At 36.5% G+C, this 17,709-nt stretch overlaps 1 protein-coding gene across 16 annotated transcripts in view; it reads left to right on the top strand.

The window, feature by feature from the left end:
* The window catches only part of CLASP1 (cytoplasmic linker associated protein 1), a 238,772-nt gene extending 227,127 nt beyond the window's left edge, over positions 1-11,645 (top strand). For all 16 annotated transcript variants that reach the window (XM_087920454.1, XM_087920438.1, XM_087920446.1 and 13 more), the window contains 3 exons: positions 2,119-2,325; positions 7,073-7,189; positions 9,214-11,645. In XM_087920454.1, coding sequence (XP_087776580.1) covers positions 2,119-2,325; positions 7,073-7,189; positions 9,214-9,300 — 411 coding nt within the window. In that variant the 3' untranslated portion in view covers positions 9,301-11,645. The remainder of the gene's footprint in view (positions 1-2,118; positions 2,326-7,072; positions 7,190-9,213) is intronic.
* Positions 11,646-17,709: the final 6,064 nt, after the last annotated feature.

Below are 17,709 nucleotides of genomic sequence, written 5' to 3' on the forward strand. Positions count from 1 at the left end.
GCAATTTTAAATAACTTTGCTTTAATACAACTTCCTTTATTTACCACATTGTGCCTCAAGTCCTTGGACTAATTTCCTAAAATTAACTAAATTACGATTAGTACTGTCCTTTATCTTTTGTATTGAAAACAGACACAAATAATTGTTATAATTCTGCTTGTCTGCTTTTATTATTCCTTTTCTTTTATTGTCATCCAATTGCCTCCTTTTATCTTTTTCTCCTTTTGACATATTTAAATATTTTTATTGTTTATTATTAGCAACACAATACTTTTTTGTGTTTTTATTTGCTTGCTTTTCCTTAGCAGAAGTATCCTTTTTTGTTCTCATTTTAGAAGGATTTCCATTTCTTAAGGAATATCCATTTCTTGGATTCAATATCTAGTGTATGCTGTCCATTCTACTATTTTATTATGTTGTAGTAATGAAAACAAGGAAATAAGGGTATAAACCTTGGACACAGGATAGATATTGTTTGCCTGGCCAAAGGCTGAGTTCTTTTTTTTTATGTTTACTCTAATTTGGGTTATCATTCTGGGAAAGAAATGAAAACCACTCCCCTGCTTTGTCTTCTTCTTATTTAAATACTCATGGATTGTGAGTGTTTACTTGGGCTTTTATTGAGCTAAAAGGAAATATACTAAAATTTTAGTATATTCTAAGTATATTTTCTTCCAAAAAATTTGGAATTAACCATTTGTCTGAAGTATATGTCTAGAAATCATATTCAGAAGGATGGCTGTCCTATTGGTCAAGATCTTACCTTGAACACTATTTCCAAGTCAGAACATCACACTTAATATGGTGGATCCACACAACCTGAAACTACACAAAAAAGGATCAGAATGATCAGAATGACTTTGGGAGCTTACATTCTAGAACTGAATCTTTAGCTTTTCAAAAAGTCAACTGGAAGGAGAATGCAGTAGCATTCTTCAGGCACCTAAAAGCTCAGAAGGGAATCCTGACTTGTTCTCTGTTGTTCCAAAGTGTAGGACATGGACTAACGATTAAATTACAGGAAGTTACATTCAAGTGTAAGTTAGGACACAGAAATAATTTTCCTAATAAGACCACCTAAACAGTAGAATTTCCCTTTGCTTTAAGCAAAGGCTGGATAGAAGATCGCAAAGTTGGCCTTGACGAGCTCACTGGGCCTTTCCCATTTTTTGATTTTGTATAATTTTACAGTGCAAAATTATCAAAATAAGTTAACATTATCTATGTTCTATATTTTTGGGCTTCATTTTATACTTCAAGCAGCCTTTACTCTAATGGGTGTACAGTAGCCAAACTGTATTTTCTTCTTTATATTATGTTTGTACCAGTTATTATGAGTGAAATGAATGAAATAAATACACACAACATGTATGGAAGAGTACATATATGGGAACTGTATGCATATGTATTTATGTTATGGATGATTTAGAATGCCATTGAAAGAAAATGTATTGCTACTAACATATTTAATCTGTTGAACAAGTGACTGAATAAAAATATTGAAGACATCATTCACATCTGAATAACATTAGAATAGGCGGCCGTATTGCTGTGCAAAAATCTATCCTGTGCTGCACAATTCCTTCTGCAGCTGTTACATATGTATATAGAATATGCAAACCAGAATAAATTCTGGGTAGAAAATTCACCTTTTTATTTATGCTGGATATCTGAATACATTCAGACCAAAAAAAGCATTTTGACAGATATATTAATTTGCTCTCCACTTATTACAAGGAAGATCTTCAGTTATCATCATACCCGAAAATGCAGAATATACAAGTTTAAGAAAAATCATTGGAATCAAAGTATGATGATGCCTATTTTCTCCTTATGTTTCCTTCAACAGTATGTTATTCTGCAATAATTAATTCTTCTTATATGTTTTGTAAATGCAGAACTAAGTTTCCCTTGCTCACCCACTGTTGACGGCAATGGCAGCATTTTTATAGTGTTCTGATAGAAAAATATATTCAGAAATATTCAGTTACTGAGACAATCGATATAATATAATAAGCTTGCAGTTGCCTATACCCGTGGTTCTTAAGGATGGAAAGGTATTACTTTTTGTAATGCCGTAACATTAACATTTCTCCATGCTTGCCTTTCTCACTATAGGTTGTGAGAGCTGCCGAGGAAGCTGCTTCCACTCTGGCTAGTTCCATCCATCCAGAGCAGTGCATCAAAGTGCTTTGTCCCATCATTCAAACAGCTGACTATCCAATTAATCTGGCTGCTATTAAAATGCAAACGAAGGTCATTGAAAGAATCTCAAAGGAGTCATTGCATCAGCTCCTACAAGACATCATCCCTGGATTGTTGCAGGTATGCATCTATGTATGGAATTGTTCAGTTGCTCCAAGCAACAAATATCATTTTTATTTATTTTATGTTGATGTCTCGCAAATTATAAGTCTTGCTAAATGGAATGAAATAATAATAGGAAATTAGAATGAAATGCATTTTCAGTGCAAATTAGGAACCTTTGGGCTAAGGACCTGTTTCAACCTTAAGTCCATCCAAAGCCACCACCACTCTTTCTGTCATTGCCAGCCATATTGCATCTCGTTGAGTAGAGAAGCAAATTGGGGGACAGAGATGGTAGAAACAAGTGTCTGTGGAATCAACTTTGATCCACCTGCATCCTTTCTGTGGCTCCACAGAGCAACTACTCTTGGTTTGAAAAACCATGCTCTTTTGTATGGAACATGTCTTTGCATAGAAAAAAAATGGATGGCTTCAAGGGCCAGTCCCAAAGGTGCTCTTTCAAGAGGACTTTCTTGTTTTTCTTTGAAGACATTTTGCTTCTCATCCAAGAAGCTTCTTGGATGAGAAGCAAAATGTCTTCAGAGAAAAACAACCATGGACAACCGTGGTCTGGAGGACTGAGAATCTCCATAGACTTTATGGCCAGTGGAGGATTCCTCTCCAATCCTCCCACACTCATCCCTGTTCTAAACTTAAAAACTCTTTATTGAACCAGTCTTTCTGCTTCTTTCCCACTGCTGCTTTAATAGCCTTTAGATGTGGCAACCAGTAAGACCCCCAACTCTTAAAAAAAATTTCAGACTATGTTTGCTATTTTCAGACAGCAGTCTGAAAATACCATCCTTTACCTTCTTTACCATCTTCACTAAATATTTCATTCAGACAAGTTTTTATTTATTTAGAGAAATTCATCCTGGAAACTTTCAAAAGTACAATCAGAAGAGTCACTCTGAACCTTCCTAGTTGTTTGATGAAGAAAGGTCAGTTTCTGCTAAATGGTTACAGACAGATTAAGTAAATTCTAATCCTGTGAGTGTTCAAGTAAATTTCTTGGAGTCTGCTTCTCTGTGTCTTACCTCCTCCTTCATCTGAGGCATAAGGCTTTTTACAGTCAATCTTAGCATCTGATAAGTTTCTCTCTGTTTTTAACTGACAGCTTATGAATCACCTCTCCAGTAAAAGGGTTGAAGCAGTGAAGGGAAAAGTTAATATAAACTCTGAGAATACAGACATTGTGTTGGTCAGGTTCCAAAGAAATCCTTCATTTGCACTCATTGTCTTTCTTGCCTCTTGCAGGCTAATTGAAGGTTGAAATATCTCACCTGATTTATTGTAGTTTTTCCTCCTCAACCAGCTTGCTTAAGGACAGGTTCTCCTGTCTTCTTTCTCTGTTCTATCTCATGGGGTGAACAGATACTGTAGTAGCTCTGAAATGGCAGTTGGAGGAGAAAAGGACCTTTCAGACATTTCCAAGTTCCTTTATTCCATTGTAAGACTCCAAAGGCCATTTTTCATGTTTTGAAAATGAAGTACTAGTTGGGTTTTTTTTATACAGGTTAGCTTGTATTATATACTTTAGCTCTGAACTACTTGTTCAGCTGTTCTTATTAGTCCTTCCTTGCTCCCTGTGTCAGATCTTCTGACTGAATGTTTTAGGTTGCATGTTTGTAAATCAGTTCATTTTATGTCTTTTAGTCATTCAGCATGAAAGTGTCCATGAGTTTAGTAACTTCAAGATATATTACATAGTGGTACATAATGATTTTATCCATTTAAAAGAGCATCTAACAAAATACAAGGTACCTCATTGATCTGTCTGGTTTTGTTAAGGAACAGGTACTTGCTTTAGAAAGAAATGAAATTCTTCCTATATGCCCTATGAGAGAATATCCTTTGTAAGGTCTCACATAATGCTAAACTTTTCTTTTCACTGAGATGCTAACTGACAAAGTATGCTGTCTTATTTTGGGTGACATTATTTAATTCTAAGGACACTGAAGGGTGACTATTGTTGAAATGCAGTTTTGCCAAACAGTAAAATAAAGCAGAAGATGAAGCATTCCGTCTGGGTAAATCAGCTTTGGGGGCATGGAAGCAGCACCTGAACTTAAAGAAAAAAAAATACTAAGTTGCTTACCAGAGACTAAAGTCAAACCAAGGCCACAAAGATGTTGAATGGGTTACACTTCGGCTATGTGATCAGCTTGATTTCCCCCCCTCCCCCCCCATTTTTTTTTTCAGTTGGTTTGTCATAGTTCATGGAATTAATAGAAATCATAAAAACTATGTAAAGAAACATGGAGTTGTGTAAGTTAGGGCAGCAAGTCATCTTGTCGAACTGGAATAAGATATTATGCATTACAGGAACTGGGCTTGGCTAGTCTAGTAAAGAGAAGGACCAGGGGAGACATAATAGCTGCCACAGAGAGGAAGGGGTCAAGCTATTTTCTAAAGGGCCTGTAGGCCGGACAAGGAATAATGGATGGAAACTGATCAAGGAGAGATTTAACCTGGAAATAAGGAGAAACTTTCTGACAGTGAGAACAATCAACCAATGGAACAGCTTGCCCTTGGAAGTTGTGGGAGCGCCATCACTCGAGACTTTCAAGAAGAGATTGATCTGCCATCTGTCAGAAATGGTATAGGGTCTCCTGCTTAGGTGGGGGGTTGGACTAGATGACCTACAAGGTCCTTTCCAACTCTGATTATCCGTTATCTGTTAAATGTGTAAAAATGTAAAACATGGCTTGCCTTATGAATAGTGTTCCCCAGCAAGGACTGTCCTAGTATCAGATAAGAATGGGGGGAAACTAAATGTATGGGCTGAAAATCCTTCTCCCAACAGAGGTCACTCTGAGCCCAAGGCATAAGCAAACCATAAGCTCAGTATACCTCTTTCTGTTTTATTATTATCTTTTCAAAGAATGATTTAATAGAATATTACAATTATTATTTAATGGCTGTGTACAAGCCAGATGCCTTTTGGTGAAGCTCTGCTTTAACAGAAGGAATATAGCCATTCTTGTAATTTAAATCAGGTATGCACAACTTACTATCTGTCATATTGCCACATAAAATCTGTCATGAACCAAACTGCATGCAATTGATTAAAAGAAGAAGTTACCATATTCTATTTATTTCAAACCTTCTTTTTTTTCCACGCAGACTGTCAAGGGAAGGTAGATAATTTTACCAGGGATCTGAACTGATTCATTGTAAAATACGTATAAAATTAGACTAGAGGGCTGCATAAAACCAAGCAATGGGACAATATACTTATGTGTGTGTTTGTTTATCTGCCGTATTTTATTTGACAGAGCAGTCTCTCCAAATAGCAAGCTACATGTTGTGATTTCTTCTTCTCCCATACCATAGTTCCTACATTTTATTATAAAATTAAAGCAACCTAACAACTATATGATAAATTGGAAACGTTTGCCTATTGATAGCAATTAATCATTTAATTACAAATAAAATTCCAGATAAATTTCTTTCCCAAATACTGCTGAATTAGGCCTGTGTTTTGGACTGTACCAACGGATTACTTTAATCACTAGCTTTTCTTCAGACTTAAATCTTAAACAAGCATGTGCAACTTCATTATATTCTGATCATTCCTAATTGTGACCTGAGCTGGTAAATACAAAAGAATAATATTCAAATAGCTCCACTAATAAAACTAAGGTAGGGAAGGAGATGAAAATATGAAAGCTAAAAAGACAAGTAATCAAACTTAATCAGCGGGAGCTCAATACGTTGAATAACCACAGATTTTGAGTTTGTTTTGGAGAAACAGAATGAAAAAGCCGTAGAAAAAGTATGGAAACTGTATCTGTTTAAATAGGGCTAAATGTTATTGAACTTAAGTGTCGCAGTTAATATTTGGTCCTAATACTACTTTAATTTCCATTTTTCTGCCCCCTGGCAGGCCATTCAACTATTAATATTGTACTTTAAAAGATGCATTATTACAGCAAAATTACTTAGAATCCCGGTTAGTATTTGAGTTTTGAAAACTGCAAGTATAGGAATTCTTTACAACATATGGTTGATTTGGTTTTCCTGGAATTAATTAGCCACAATGCTGCATTATAAAGCTGAATGAGTTTCTGTTTGTCTGCTGGAAGCTAACAGGTTACAGCTAAAAAAATTGAACCATCATAAATATGAGTCAGTTGCCAAGCATCCAAATTTTGATCACATGACCATGGAGAAACTGCAATGGTAGTAAGTGTGAAAAATGATCTTAAGTTACTTTTTTCAGTGATGTTGTAACTTAGAACAGTCACTAAATGAACTGTTTTAGGTGGAGGACTACCTGTATTTAATTAACTGGGCTCATATGTCATTCTAGTCACTACCAACCCTGAGTAGCTTCTGTACTTAAAATATGTAAACAGGATTAAAATAATAGACAAGCCCATATCCTATACAGAATAATAATAATGATAATATAACTATTTTGTCATGGATCAAAACAACACTAATCAAATAAACAAACCTAGTTACCCAACCATATATATGTGTATTCGATGTATTGCATATGTATGTATCAGTAAACCTGTTGTCACTTTTGCTTTTAAACTGCAGTAGAGTCGGTTTGTAGTGATGCCATAAATACTCTATACTTCTTTTTAAAAAAGCACAGACAGATATGAATAGCGATACAGCTATTGAGGGGGGTTATACTTACTATATCTCCTTGGTGGGGAATGCCATGTATCCATCTCATTCGTCATTTGAGTTTCCTAAATTGAAAGAAAAGTGTTTTTTGATTCTCATAGAGTTGATGTCTTGCATCTAGGGTTATGACAACACGGAAAGCAGTGTTCGCAAAGCCAGTGTGTTTTGCCTCGTGGCCATCTATTCAGTGATTGGCGAAGAACTGAAGCCTCATCTTGCGCAACTGACTGGGAGCAAGGTATGTGTACCTCTGCTTCAAACTGTATTCATAGAATGAAGGGGGCAAGTCTTGAAATTGATAACTGAGGTTCCCCTCCAAAATGACATGAAATAAATGCATATCTCAGTCACTGATTTTGGTGGGTTGCTAGTTTTATGAATGGCAAAGTGTCTCCTTTACAAATATGTCTTTGAAGCAGCTAAACAAGTGACTTCAGTTTGTCACGCTTTTGGCAAATTTACACATAGAGCATTGTGACTTACCCAAAATAGCAAAGAACAATTGGAGAACCAAACTGGAAAAAAAGTTTATTTAATCATTTTGAAATCATAAGAAGCATACTTGGTATTTCTTAAAACCTGAAACCATTTACTTATTTAATGTAGGATATTCTAGTTTCAAATTTCTTACATATTATCCAAATTTATTTTGATTTCTTTTAAATGTGTTGAGTATACTTGAATGCATAAACTGAAGTGCTTTGAAGATGTTACCTAGTTTGGTAATGAAATGTCCCATCTCCCCCCCACCCCACCCCCAAAAAAGATCAAAGACCATCCAAATAATCACGAAACAAAGCAACTTTTATTCAGATTTTTGTCATTTTGCTGTTTTTTATTGATTGGGTTCCTTTTGTGTCCTTTCAAAAAATTTTAGAAGGTTGTTAAGAAATGATTAAGAGTATCTATCTATTTTTATTCTGTGTTTTCCAATATAATCAAGCACTTGTCAGAATTTTAAAGAAGCCAATTAACAGCTGCTTAAATGAACCCACACCGAAATACTACTGAAGCAGAAGGATTAGAATAATATTTTATCCCAGAAAAAAATATACAGGCAATCAAAGTTTCTTATAACTTGCTCCACACATTTAATTAAAATTAGAAGAATGTTCTCTACATATATTAGTACTCTCTAATGCAATACACATTCTTTTAAAATGCCTGCTTTTTTTCTTACTGCAAAAACTCTTTTTGAATCCGGTGATTATAACAGCTGAAAACAACATTAAAGATTAATAGATGTAGAGCTGAACAAATCAAGAAGGTAGGATTAGTGATGTGCAAATAACCTTTAACTGATTTTAAACAATTTGTTTTGAAACCTATTTTGAAATTTGGGCACTGACAAGATTCTACTAATGGCAGAAGAAGACAGAGCTCAAAGGTTTCTTTCAAACTTTGAAGACCACCCATTCTTAGTTTCCTATAAAATAATGCCAGCCATAGTAAGAGACCAAATTCCTCTGCAGTGCCCAGGACATTCAAAAACAATACCCGGTATGCCAGGAGATGTGAAAGGGAGAATTGAGAATCAGCATGGGCATTAGGCACCTTGAAAAATATATCTTCTCAGAATGCCAACAGCCTCTTTGTTTCCATGGATGTTGGCAAGTAAACAAGGAGCTGGCTGCATTGATGCTCGTGAGAGTTAAGTCTGCAGATCCTCAAAGAAATTTAAAACTAAATTTAAAACTCATCATCTTATGAGTGCCAAAGTTTCTGATGTATTTGTTTATGTGATCCTGATCCTGAATCCACTTACAACGGTTCATTCCTTAGAAACATCTCGCTGAGGATAGATGTGCTGAAATCTGAGAACACAATTGTAATGGGAATCTGATGGAAAAGTAGTGCAGTATCAGTTACGCTTTATCATACATCAAAACTAATGAAGAGCATCTGGATTTGATCAGCCTGGCAAGCTTCCCGTTTTTGAACTTCAGAAATGAACAGTAGAAGCTAACACATGGATTTCTTATTGGTAACGACAAAAAAAATTCTACAATAAAAAAAATTGCAAAATAATTTTTACAATTTTTATCAAGTGGTGGAATTCCATCCACCCAAATAATTCTGATACTGTTCTACGTGCATAAACAATGCCCAGTTTCCCTTTTTTGGAGAAAGAGCTACTTCAGTACCTGCTCCCTCGATTGTGGCAGTATACAAATAGTAAAAAATAAATAACAGTGACCTGCTCTGAAATGAAATAAAATAACTTAAAAAATGTGAACATTTCTCTTTTTTGTCCTTTTTCAGATGAAGCTGTTGAATTTGTATATAAAGAGAGCGCAGACGACCAACAGCAACAGCAGCTCATCCTCAGATGTTTCTACACACAGTTAATGGAGATCTTTGGACATATGTGTAGACATAGAAACAATCAGCTGTGCCTCTCAGAAACCTTCCCCTCATCAGCACGCACCATCTGCTGATGGAGGCCATGCAAATATTTATTGCAATCAGTATTTTTAGTCCTTTTAAAGCTTTTTATTGTAGGAGATTCTTGGAATTGAATATAAGGGAAGCAAGGCCTGGATTGCAGTTTTCATTAAAAACAAGGTAATAGTGTACTGTGGTTAAATGCATTGCATACTGTTTGCTAAGATCTGAAGTAGTCCCAGAGATGCATAACACGTTCGTATTTTATCAAACATATTTCTTTGATATTGACGGAGAGCTTGAATTTATATTAGACTATATTTGTATTATAGTCACACTTTTCACTAGCTACTCTAGTTCCCCCAATTTCTCAAGCATTGTTTTAAAAATGAGCTTAAAAGTTGGAATGGATTTGCATTCGTTTTCAGACATAATCTATCTATACAGGCTATAAAATCAAGCCGTTCCACTAGTTTTTTTTTTAACTAGAAAAAACCAATACCAATCACCTATGTGACAAAGGTTATGAAAATTCAAGAAATCCCAAGCAAATATGCAGCAGTACAATCTATACAGGGCAATGTGGTTAATTTTGTAGAACCAATTCAAGAGCTGCCTCTGCATCGACAACTCAGTTTACAATTTCTTCTCGATGTATTTCAACATATTTTTTTCCAAAATGTTTGAAATTGCAAACTACTCTTAATATTGATTCTAACCTACCTGACACAGCTTTACTGTTTGTTTGTTTGTTTTAACAGAGCTCTGTTTTGTTACAGTATTTATGGTATTCCTTCTGTGACAACAGATCTCTGTTAGCGTGCACTGAGCTCAGATGCACTGCAGTTGCCTGTATATTGGTCAAGACCTAATGTTGCTGTCAGAGAAAAGTGTCTCCTAGGAGATATGTGTGAAATTCTATTTCTGCTGCTTCGATGTTCCATGAGAAAATGTTCTTTTCAAAGCTCTGATTGGCTTCCTGGAGCTGCAACTCAGATAACCAGGCCTTTCTTCCTTAATAAAGGATTTCTTTCATTTGTCAACCATGTTCCTTAGCGTGACACTTGTTCTCTTAATTTTCACCTTCACTGATCAGGAGTCCTCCAGACTTTGAGTCCTTCAGGAGGATAGCCTTCTCCTCATCCAGTTCCTCAATAATTCAGTCAGCCTGAATTATTTATAATGGTCTTTTTCTGCACCTAACATATCTATCAAATTATTTCCATCTTAAGATGATCATACCCATACCTTGATTATTGTTGGCAGTGCTCAAAGGGCTAGCTTAATCTGCAACAATGTGCTTTCTTTTAAAGCTGTACTCCTGGGGAATGTAAGATGTATTTAAATGCTCTGGGCAAAAGGATTCTTTAGCTACTACTCTGTCCATGCCGATGGAAGTAGATCTGCATGTTGCTGGCACACAAAAAAGCAAGATCCGGTCCAAGTGTGCTCGGTTGCTTTGACTCTCGCTGCCTTTTTAGGCAGGGCTTTAACTTTTTGGAGAAAAACCAATGTGGTTTCCTTCAGGGTCTTCTCCATTGACCCCTTCCCTTTTCAGGCCATTATATCTGAAAATTCACACGGCTCCACCTGCCTGATACTCGTTTGCTCAGATGGGGATGCCTCTGTTGTTCGCAGGGCACATCAGTGTATCCAGGGCAGGAGTATACAAATCCATGCAATCTCTTTCACCATCCAAATCCTGTCCATTCCTTAATGTAGTGCTGAATTATTGGAGGCATGTGGCTTTCCTTTGAAAAGGTACACTATGTGTACTTGCTGGATTACAACACAACACAAGACTTTTCTATCACCCCCTGTTAGCTCTCGGCAACCTGCCTACGTAATGCACCATGCAACCTTGTCACATAAATCTTCTTTCTACCACCCTCTCAACCACTTTATTTATCAAGTGTAATGGTTCACCTAAAAGGACAACAAAGAAATATTTGTAGAATGCGGAAAAAAAGTTTGTTAACAGTAATAATGTTATAAATGGGAAGGGCAGGGTAACAAAGCTTATCAAACCAGTCAGCCATCAGAAAAAAAGTTTTTGGCACAGTGTTCATGCGCATGTATTTAATTTTAATTTTGGGTTGGTTGGTTTCTTTTATTTCTTGCGCTTTGTCATGTTACATCCATATCTGTATTTATATCTTATTTGTTTCACTTTGAGTGTATCATGGCAAATGTACAGATGTTTTTATGTTAACATTTACATGATAGAATTTGCTAAAAAAAATAATAATAATAAAACTTTCTGAGTTTGCCCTAGAATAAAAGAAAATAAATTTAAGTCCTTATGGGAACTTCTTTGCACAACTTCTTTGCATTTCCCTTAACAATGAAAAAGAACCTTTAAGATCATGTTGATGAAATGCTTGTACTGAACATAATTTCTTAATCTCCAAATCACAATTGAATCATACGTGCATATACTCTTAAATCTATGCAGGCTTTCAGAAAACAGATGTGTGTTTGAGATCAGGTGTTTGGTTGGGGAACCATGACTATGGCATGAAAGATGCATCAGAAAACAAGTTCTGCTTAATGCCAATCCAAATGGTCATTTTTATAGGGAAAACAAAGTGTAAAAATTACATGTTTACACCTAGAGTGCTATATTAACATGCTATGAAATGGATCTGCCATCACAATCACAAAATTCCCTCCATATTCATGTTGGATGCATTTTTCTTGCACAAAACTCTTGTAGATTTCAAAAATCTCTTCCACCTCAGCTACTTCACTGTATGTTTGCACCTATATGATGCCTTATGATCTTTGTATAATCCAGACACAATCCTCTTCTTTTGTTTATAAAGAAGAGACACAATTAAGTTTGTGTCTGTGTGTATGTATATAGCTGCAAAACATTTGATACAACCTGTGTTGGTACATCACCATGGAAATTCTTATTCCTGTACTGACCTTTTGACCATAGCACATTAATGTCAAGCAAGCCAATCTGGTTTTTATCCTATAACTGAAATTTCTGTATGCAACTCTTTAGTTCTCAAGCAAGAAGAACAGGTTGAAAGAGTTAATTCTACAATCACAAATACTAAATCAGATACACAGAAATTCCATCCTTTTTGAAAGAACTGAATGAGTACCTAGGTACAGGATGTCACCTCAGCTAAAACATAGTAATGGGCACCCAAGTCTCTTCTACAAAGGAATTAATCAATTTTTAGTTTTTGTAATACCTGAATCTTGCAATGAAGACAAGTAGCAGGAATTAAAAAGCCTTAACAAAAGCATTGCCTACTAACAAATCACTTACTAAAAAAGTCTACCTATAACACATTTGTGTAATACAGCAGGTCATTTCTTTTTCAGATGCATACAGAAAACTAAAGAATAATGGATATAATTGGGAATTGGGAATAAATTTATTAAGGATTCTAATTAATTAATACTGCTCCTATTGCATCACATCTCACTCTGAAATAATTTGCATCATAAGGCCTATATACTGTATGTTTTGTATATATTACTAAATATTAGCGCCAAGGGAATTAAATGAACGAGCTTTTAACAAGTCTCTGTCTTTGTATGCATTGATGTAAATGGAGATGATGAGATTCTCTGCATATAGGTTGCGAACTTTTGTTCAACAACTGTTCAAAATGACAAATGAATGCTGAATGAATGGACTTGCCATCTGTGCCTGAAGTTACAGCCTTTGCAGCACTCCATGGTCACATGATCAACATTTGGGCACTTGGCGGCCCACCACAGTTATAACTACAGGGATGCTTCAACTACCCTCGCCTGACTATCTGCCCCTCTATCTATGTCTTTTTGACCTTCTGGCACTCCACTGCCCCAGCTGACCTTTGCCATATTTTTGCTCCCGCTGGATTTCAGCTATGGAAAAAAATAAAAGCCAAAAGCAGTCCCAGAGTTAAATGGTGCAGAAATGTTCCTTCGTGCTACTGCTGTGCTGCAAAAAAAAATATTGGGGGGCACACAAGGATTTGCAGGACATTCTTCCAGGAGTGAGAAGGAGGGTGCAAAGGGGTCCCGGGGCACTCCACACTTTACAAGTTTCTTGCCACAGAGCATTTTGGCACACTGTGGCTCTGGAGCTGCTTTTGGCTTCCCCCTGTCTCGGCAGTTAAAGCTCAGCCTGGCCCTGTCCAGGAGCAAAGGGGTTTTTACGGCGGCACTGTGGCTTCAAAGTTGCTTTTCACTTTTAAATTATATTTATTTAGCAGCCTGACCTGGCCCAGCAGTCAGGCCAGGCACATCTCATTGGCATTGGGAGCAAGAAGACGGTAACCCTCAGCTCTGAGCAACAGGTTGCAGAGAGGTGAGGATGAATATAGTTCCCTGGTTCATGACAAGCAGCCCCAGAGCTACACGCACATTTTTTACTATTATTTTGGGAATGATCTGTAGTATGTACATAGTTGACTAGGAGCTGAGCCCTACTTTCAGTCCCAAATGGATGGTATCAAATGAAACATACTTGATTGCCCTGGAGTAAAGGCTTGACAACCTATGACACACCAGTTTTTTCTGAAAGAAGATTCATTGGTTCTTTTTAGGTGCCCCAAATTTTCACTAGTTTGGATCTACAAAAGCAGACACCTTTAAGACTTCTTTGGAATTAGAAGCCTTCAAGTAAGCTTTTGTCCCACTGGGCTGTTTTGTTGAGCTTATACTGTATAACAATAATGATTTCATTACAAAGTGGTTCACAATAATATTATAAAACAACTGTGAAATAAATTAACTATTAGCCTGCTGTTTTACTGTGCTCTTAGAATGATCAATTAAAAGCAGCCAACTCCTCCAAAGAATTGTAACGTATAAACCACAAGGGTTTAACTTGTCTTCTACATGATAATTGAGAACATTTGTTTAAGTCTCTTGGGCAAGACTTTGAAGATATCCCTGGAAATGTATCAGTTATCTTTACCCACCAACTATAAACACCAGAAAAAGGGATAGAAATGTATACCGTACAAATGTAGAGAAATTTTATGCCCTTCAGGTGAAAAATGAATGGATAATAGTAGAAAATCAGGTTAAGACCAAATAGATAAAAAAAGACCTGTCTAGAAACTACCAAATCAACTAATCGCTGAAGAGAAAATTGACTCTTAAAATATTACAAACTATGCACCTGATCACCTGAAGCCTAAACAACATGCATGCTAAGCAGCCACCAATATAGACACTTCTGTCTTCCCAGAATGTATTTAGTCCTCTAATCCAATTAACAGTTTCGTGTATCAGTTCAATACTTCTGTAAATGAGAAGGGTAAGTAAGAACTAAGTGTTATCAGACTATTGATTTTTGCCACTTACCAGAGTTATGCAGAAGACACAAATGCTGTATTGCAGGGGGTCCCCAACTCCTGGTCCATTGGCCAACATCAGCATCAGTCTGTGGCATACCAGATACTGGGCCACGCAAATAAGCGAAGCCCCATCCACGTGATGCAGGTAGCATGTGAAACCATGCCCTTTCTGGTCCGTGGAAAAACCTCTCTCCATGGAACCAGTCCCTGGTGCCCAAAAGGTTGGGGGGTGGTGGTGGCTCTGTTTTATTGTTTTGATGCATTGTTTGAAATTTCTATTTCTTCTAGCCATGTTATAAGACTTCGATCAGAGGTTTCCTACTCTGGAAAGGAGAACCACAGTTCACACTCTATTATATGTTAAGCCAGGGGTCCTCCAAACCAGGGCCACAGATAACTACCAGGCCTTGAGCCTTTCAGAACCGGGTCGCAGAAATGGCGAGCGCACGTGCATTCCCATTCGCGTGATCAGTGGGAAAACACATGCGCTTGCCCACTGCATGTAGGGAATAATTCCCTCTCCCCTTTCCCCAGTCAGTCGGCAAAGCCAAAAAGGTCTATGTTAAACTATCATTCATTGGTCATCTGAAAGGTACATGGCATATCTCAGCAGCCTAGCATTTCTGAGACAAGATCAGAATATAGATTGCAGTGGGTTTGATATTGGCTATTTCAATGAAGATCACAGGAAAGTATATATTGGACCAAATCAACCACATTTCATCTGCTTACTATAATTTAAGAAAGGCAAGCAGGAAACTCTGCAATAATACAAATGTCTTTGCTATGGCAAAGGAAAGCTATCACACAAAACCATGTAATGCTCTGAGTACACATGAAGATATTTACAAGAACATTTATATATATCCTACTAATTTTATGGGGATGGGGTATGTCCTTTTATTAAAAAACAAAACAAAACTGGTTTCTCACCCTGATTTGTAGCAGTGCTAAAACAAATACATAGAGACATAGTACCCAAAATATCTTGTTGTGATTTGTCTGGACTGGGTCAGATCGGTTTTTAGCCCTGAAGCGTTACAAAAATCTCTGAAGTTTCCTGCATTGCAAATTGCACATTAGGCAAAGTTGATAGAAATGCAAAAGTTGACAGAAATGCAAATTTTGAATGCTCATGTTTCAATCCTCTTTAGCCCCATTCAATCAAGAGACTTCTAAAAAGCCTAAAGAAAATGGAGGGGATTATTTATTTAATAGATTTGGGGAGATAGTTCTTCACTATATACATATGTCAATCAATACAGTTTTTCTCCTTAGAATTATCCAGTCTTCTGCAATTGGGTAACCCCTCCAGAAGTTTCAAATTTCAGTTCACAGAATTCCTAAGTGGGAATTATGGTGGTTCGGTCCAAAACATCTAAAAGACATTGGGTTGGGGAAGGCTAGATTTAAGAAATGACAAGTATTTGAGATAATACTTGTACCATTTACTTCAATAATATTACACAATTTTAAAATGACAACATTAGATTCTATCATAACATTTAAAAAAAATCAAACTGGATCTAAGTTAACTTTTCCAAGGGAAAAATATGTTATCCACTGTTCTTACCTCAAATAGTCTAACCATAGCTTTTAGAGAACAAAATTATCAATGACTTTTGTGTTTCAATTGAGCCAATTATCTTGGGATGAATTTCCTATGAGACTGGTGGAAAAATACTTAAATATATAAAGAACTTTATAATTTAAAACACGGGTGGGAAACTGGGGGTCTTTTTGTAGATTTCAAAGTCCATGTGCATCATTAATGTTGAAAATTACTCAATTTATTTCCCTCGTGGACGATAGTTGAAAACTACAGCGAAGCTTTAAAGCAGACATTTCAGTTTAAAAAAGACAAGAGAATTCCCAAGCTTTTAAAAAGTAAGACCTGTCCATATTCCCTTTGAATAAAACTCTGCGCTGTGGCACAGGATCAGTCAAGACACTGAGCCATGTTGTACTTTTCTTATTATGCTTTTTCATGCCAGGAACTCTTAGATTAATGTCCTTTGGCTCAGATTCATTTACTGTCTGACCAATTGAAATCTGTGTCAATGAATGGAGCTAGGTACTCCACTTTTCTGTACTAGTTGCCATAGCGTATCAATAAGCAGCATTTAATGAGTTGGCTATTCATAGGTTTTGCAGATTTTGATATTGTTCACACACGCTATTCAATATTGGGAATTGTATGTTTTAATTTTATTTGAGCTGCTCTATGACTAATAAATTCAACTAAACTGAACTCTTATCTGGGATGTGATGATACATTGACCTCAGCCTCTCAAAATGTTAGTAAGTGTGGCTCTTGGTCAGGAAAAGTTTGCTTATTATGGTAGGAATACCAATATAAAATAAATACAAGCGACATTTTAGAAGCTATTTTTTTTTGGGGGGGGGACAATAAAATTACAAAAAAAAGTTTCTACTAACCTGTAGGCCACACTACATAAGTATCCCCTGGATTTAAAGAAAAACATTCCTATGGCATCTGGAGCAGTTTAGCATCAGGAAAGAAGAGGACTGGAGACGCTGTTCCCTATTTTACAACTGCCTGCCTTCAACATCCGTCTTTACTTGCTAACACACAAATACCTACTTGCAGTTGGTTGCTATACTCAGCCTTACAGCATTGATTAATCAGGTTGGCAAAAATAAACAAAGGATGGCAGAATTTCCAAATGAATATTTGACAGGGATATGTCCAACTGGGGGTGGGGGAATGCTTGCTTGAAGGGCAAGGTTTTAAATCCCCTGTAAAAAAAAAAAAAATAGTATGCTCAGATCTGGGTCTGAAAGAATTGCTCAGGTTCCAAAATGAATGCCTTGCTTTTAAAAAAATAGTTGCCTTATGATAAATGATAAATGGTTGCCTTTAACTGTTTCATCCAGTTAAAAGTCATGATGACAGTTTCAATAATATATAGCTTGGAGTGCCTGTAGCTTTGACCCAATTGAAAAGGAGATCCTTCATCTGCAGTTAACTGCTGAAGGTAACTTGCAACGAAATAAAACACTCCAGTCCAAATAGTATTTTGGAAGTGGATCACAG

This window comes from Pseudonaja textilis, chromosome 1, assembly GCF_049901715.1.
Source record: "Pseudonaja textilis isolate UNSWEBS1 chromosome 1, rPseTex1.2, whole genome shotgun sequence".
Classification (NCBI taxonomy): domain Eukaryota; kingdom Metazoa; phylum Chordata; class Lepidosauria; order Squamata; family Elapidae; genus Pseudonaja; species Pseudonaja textilis.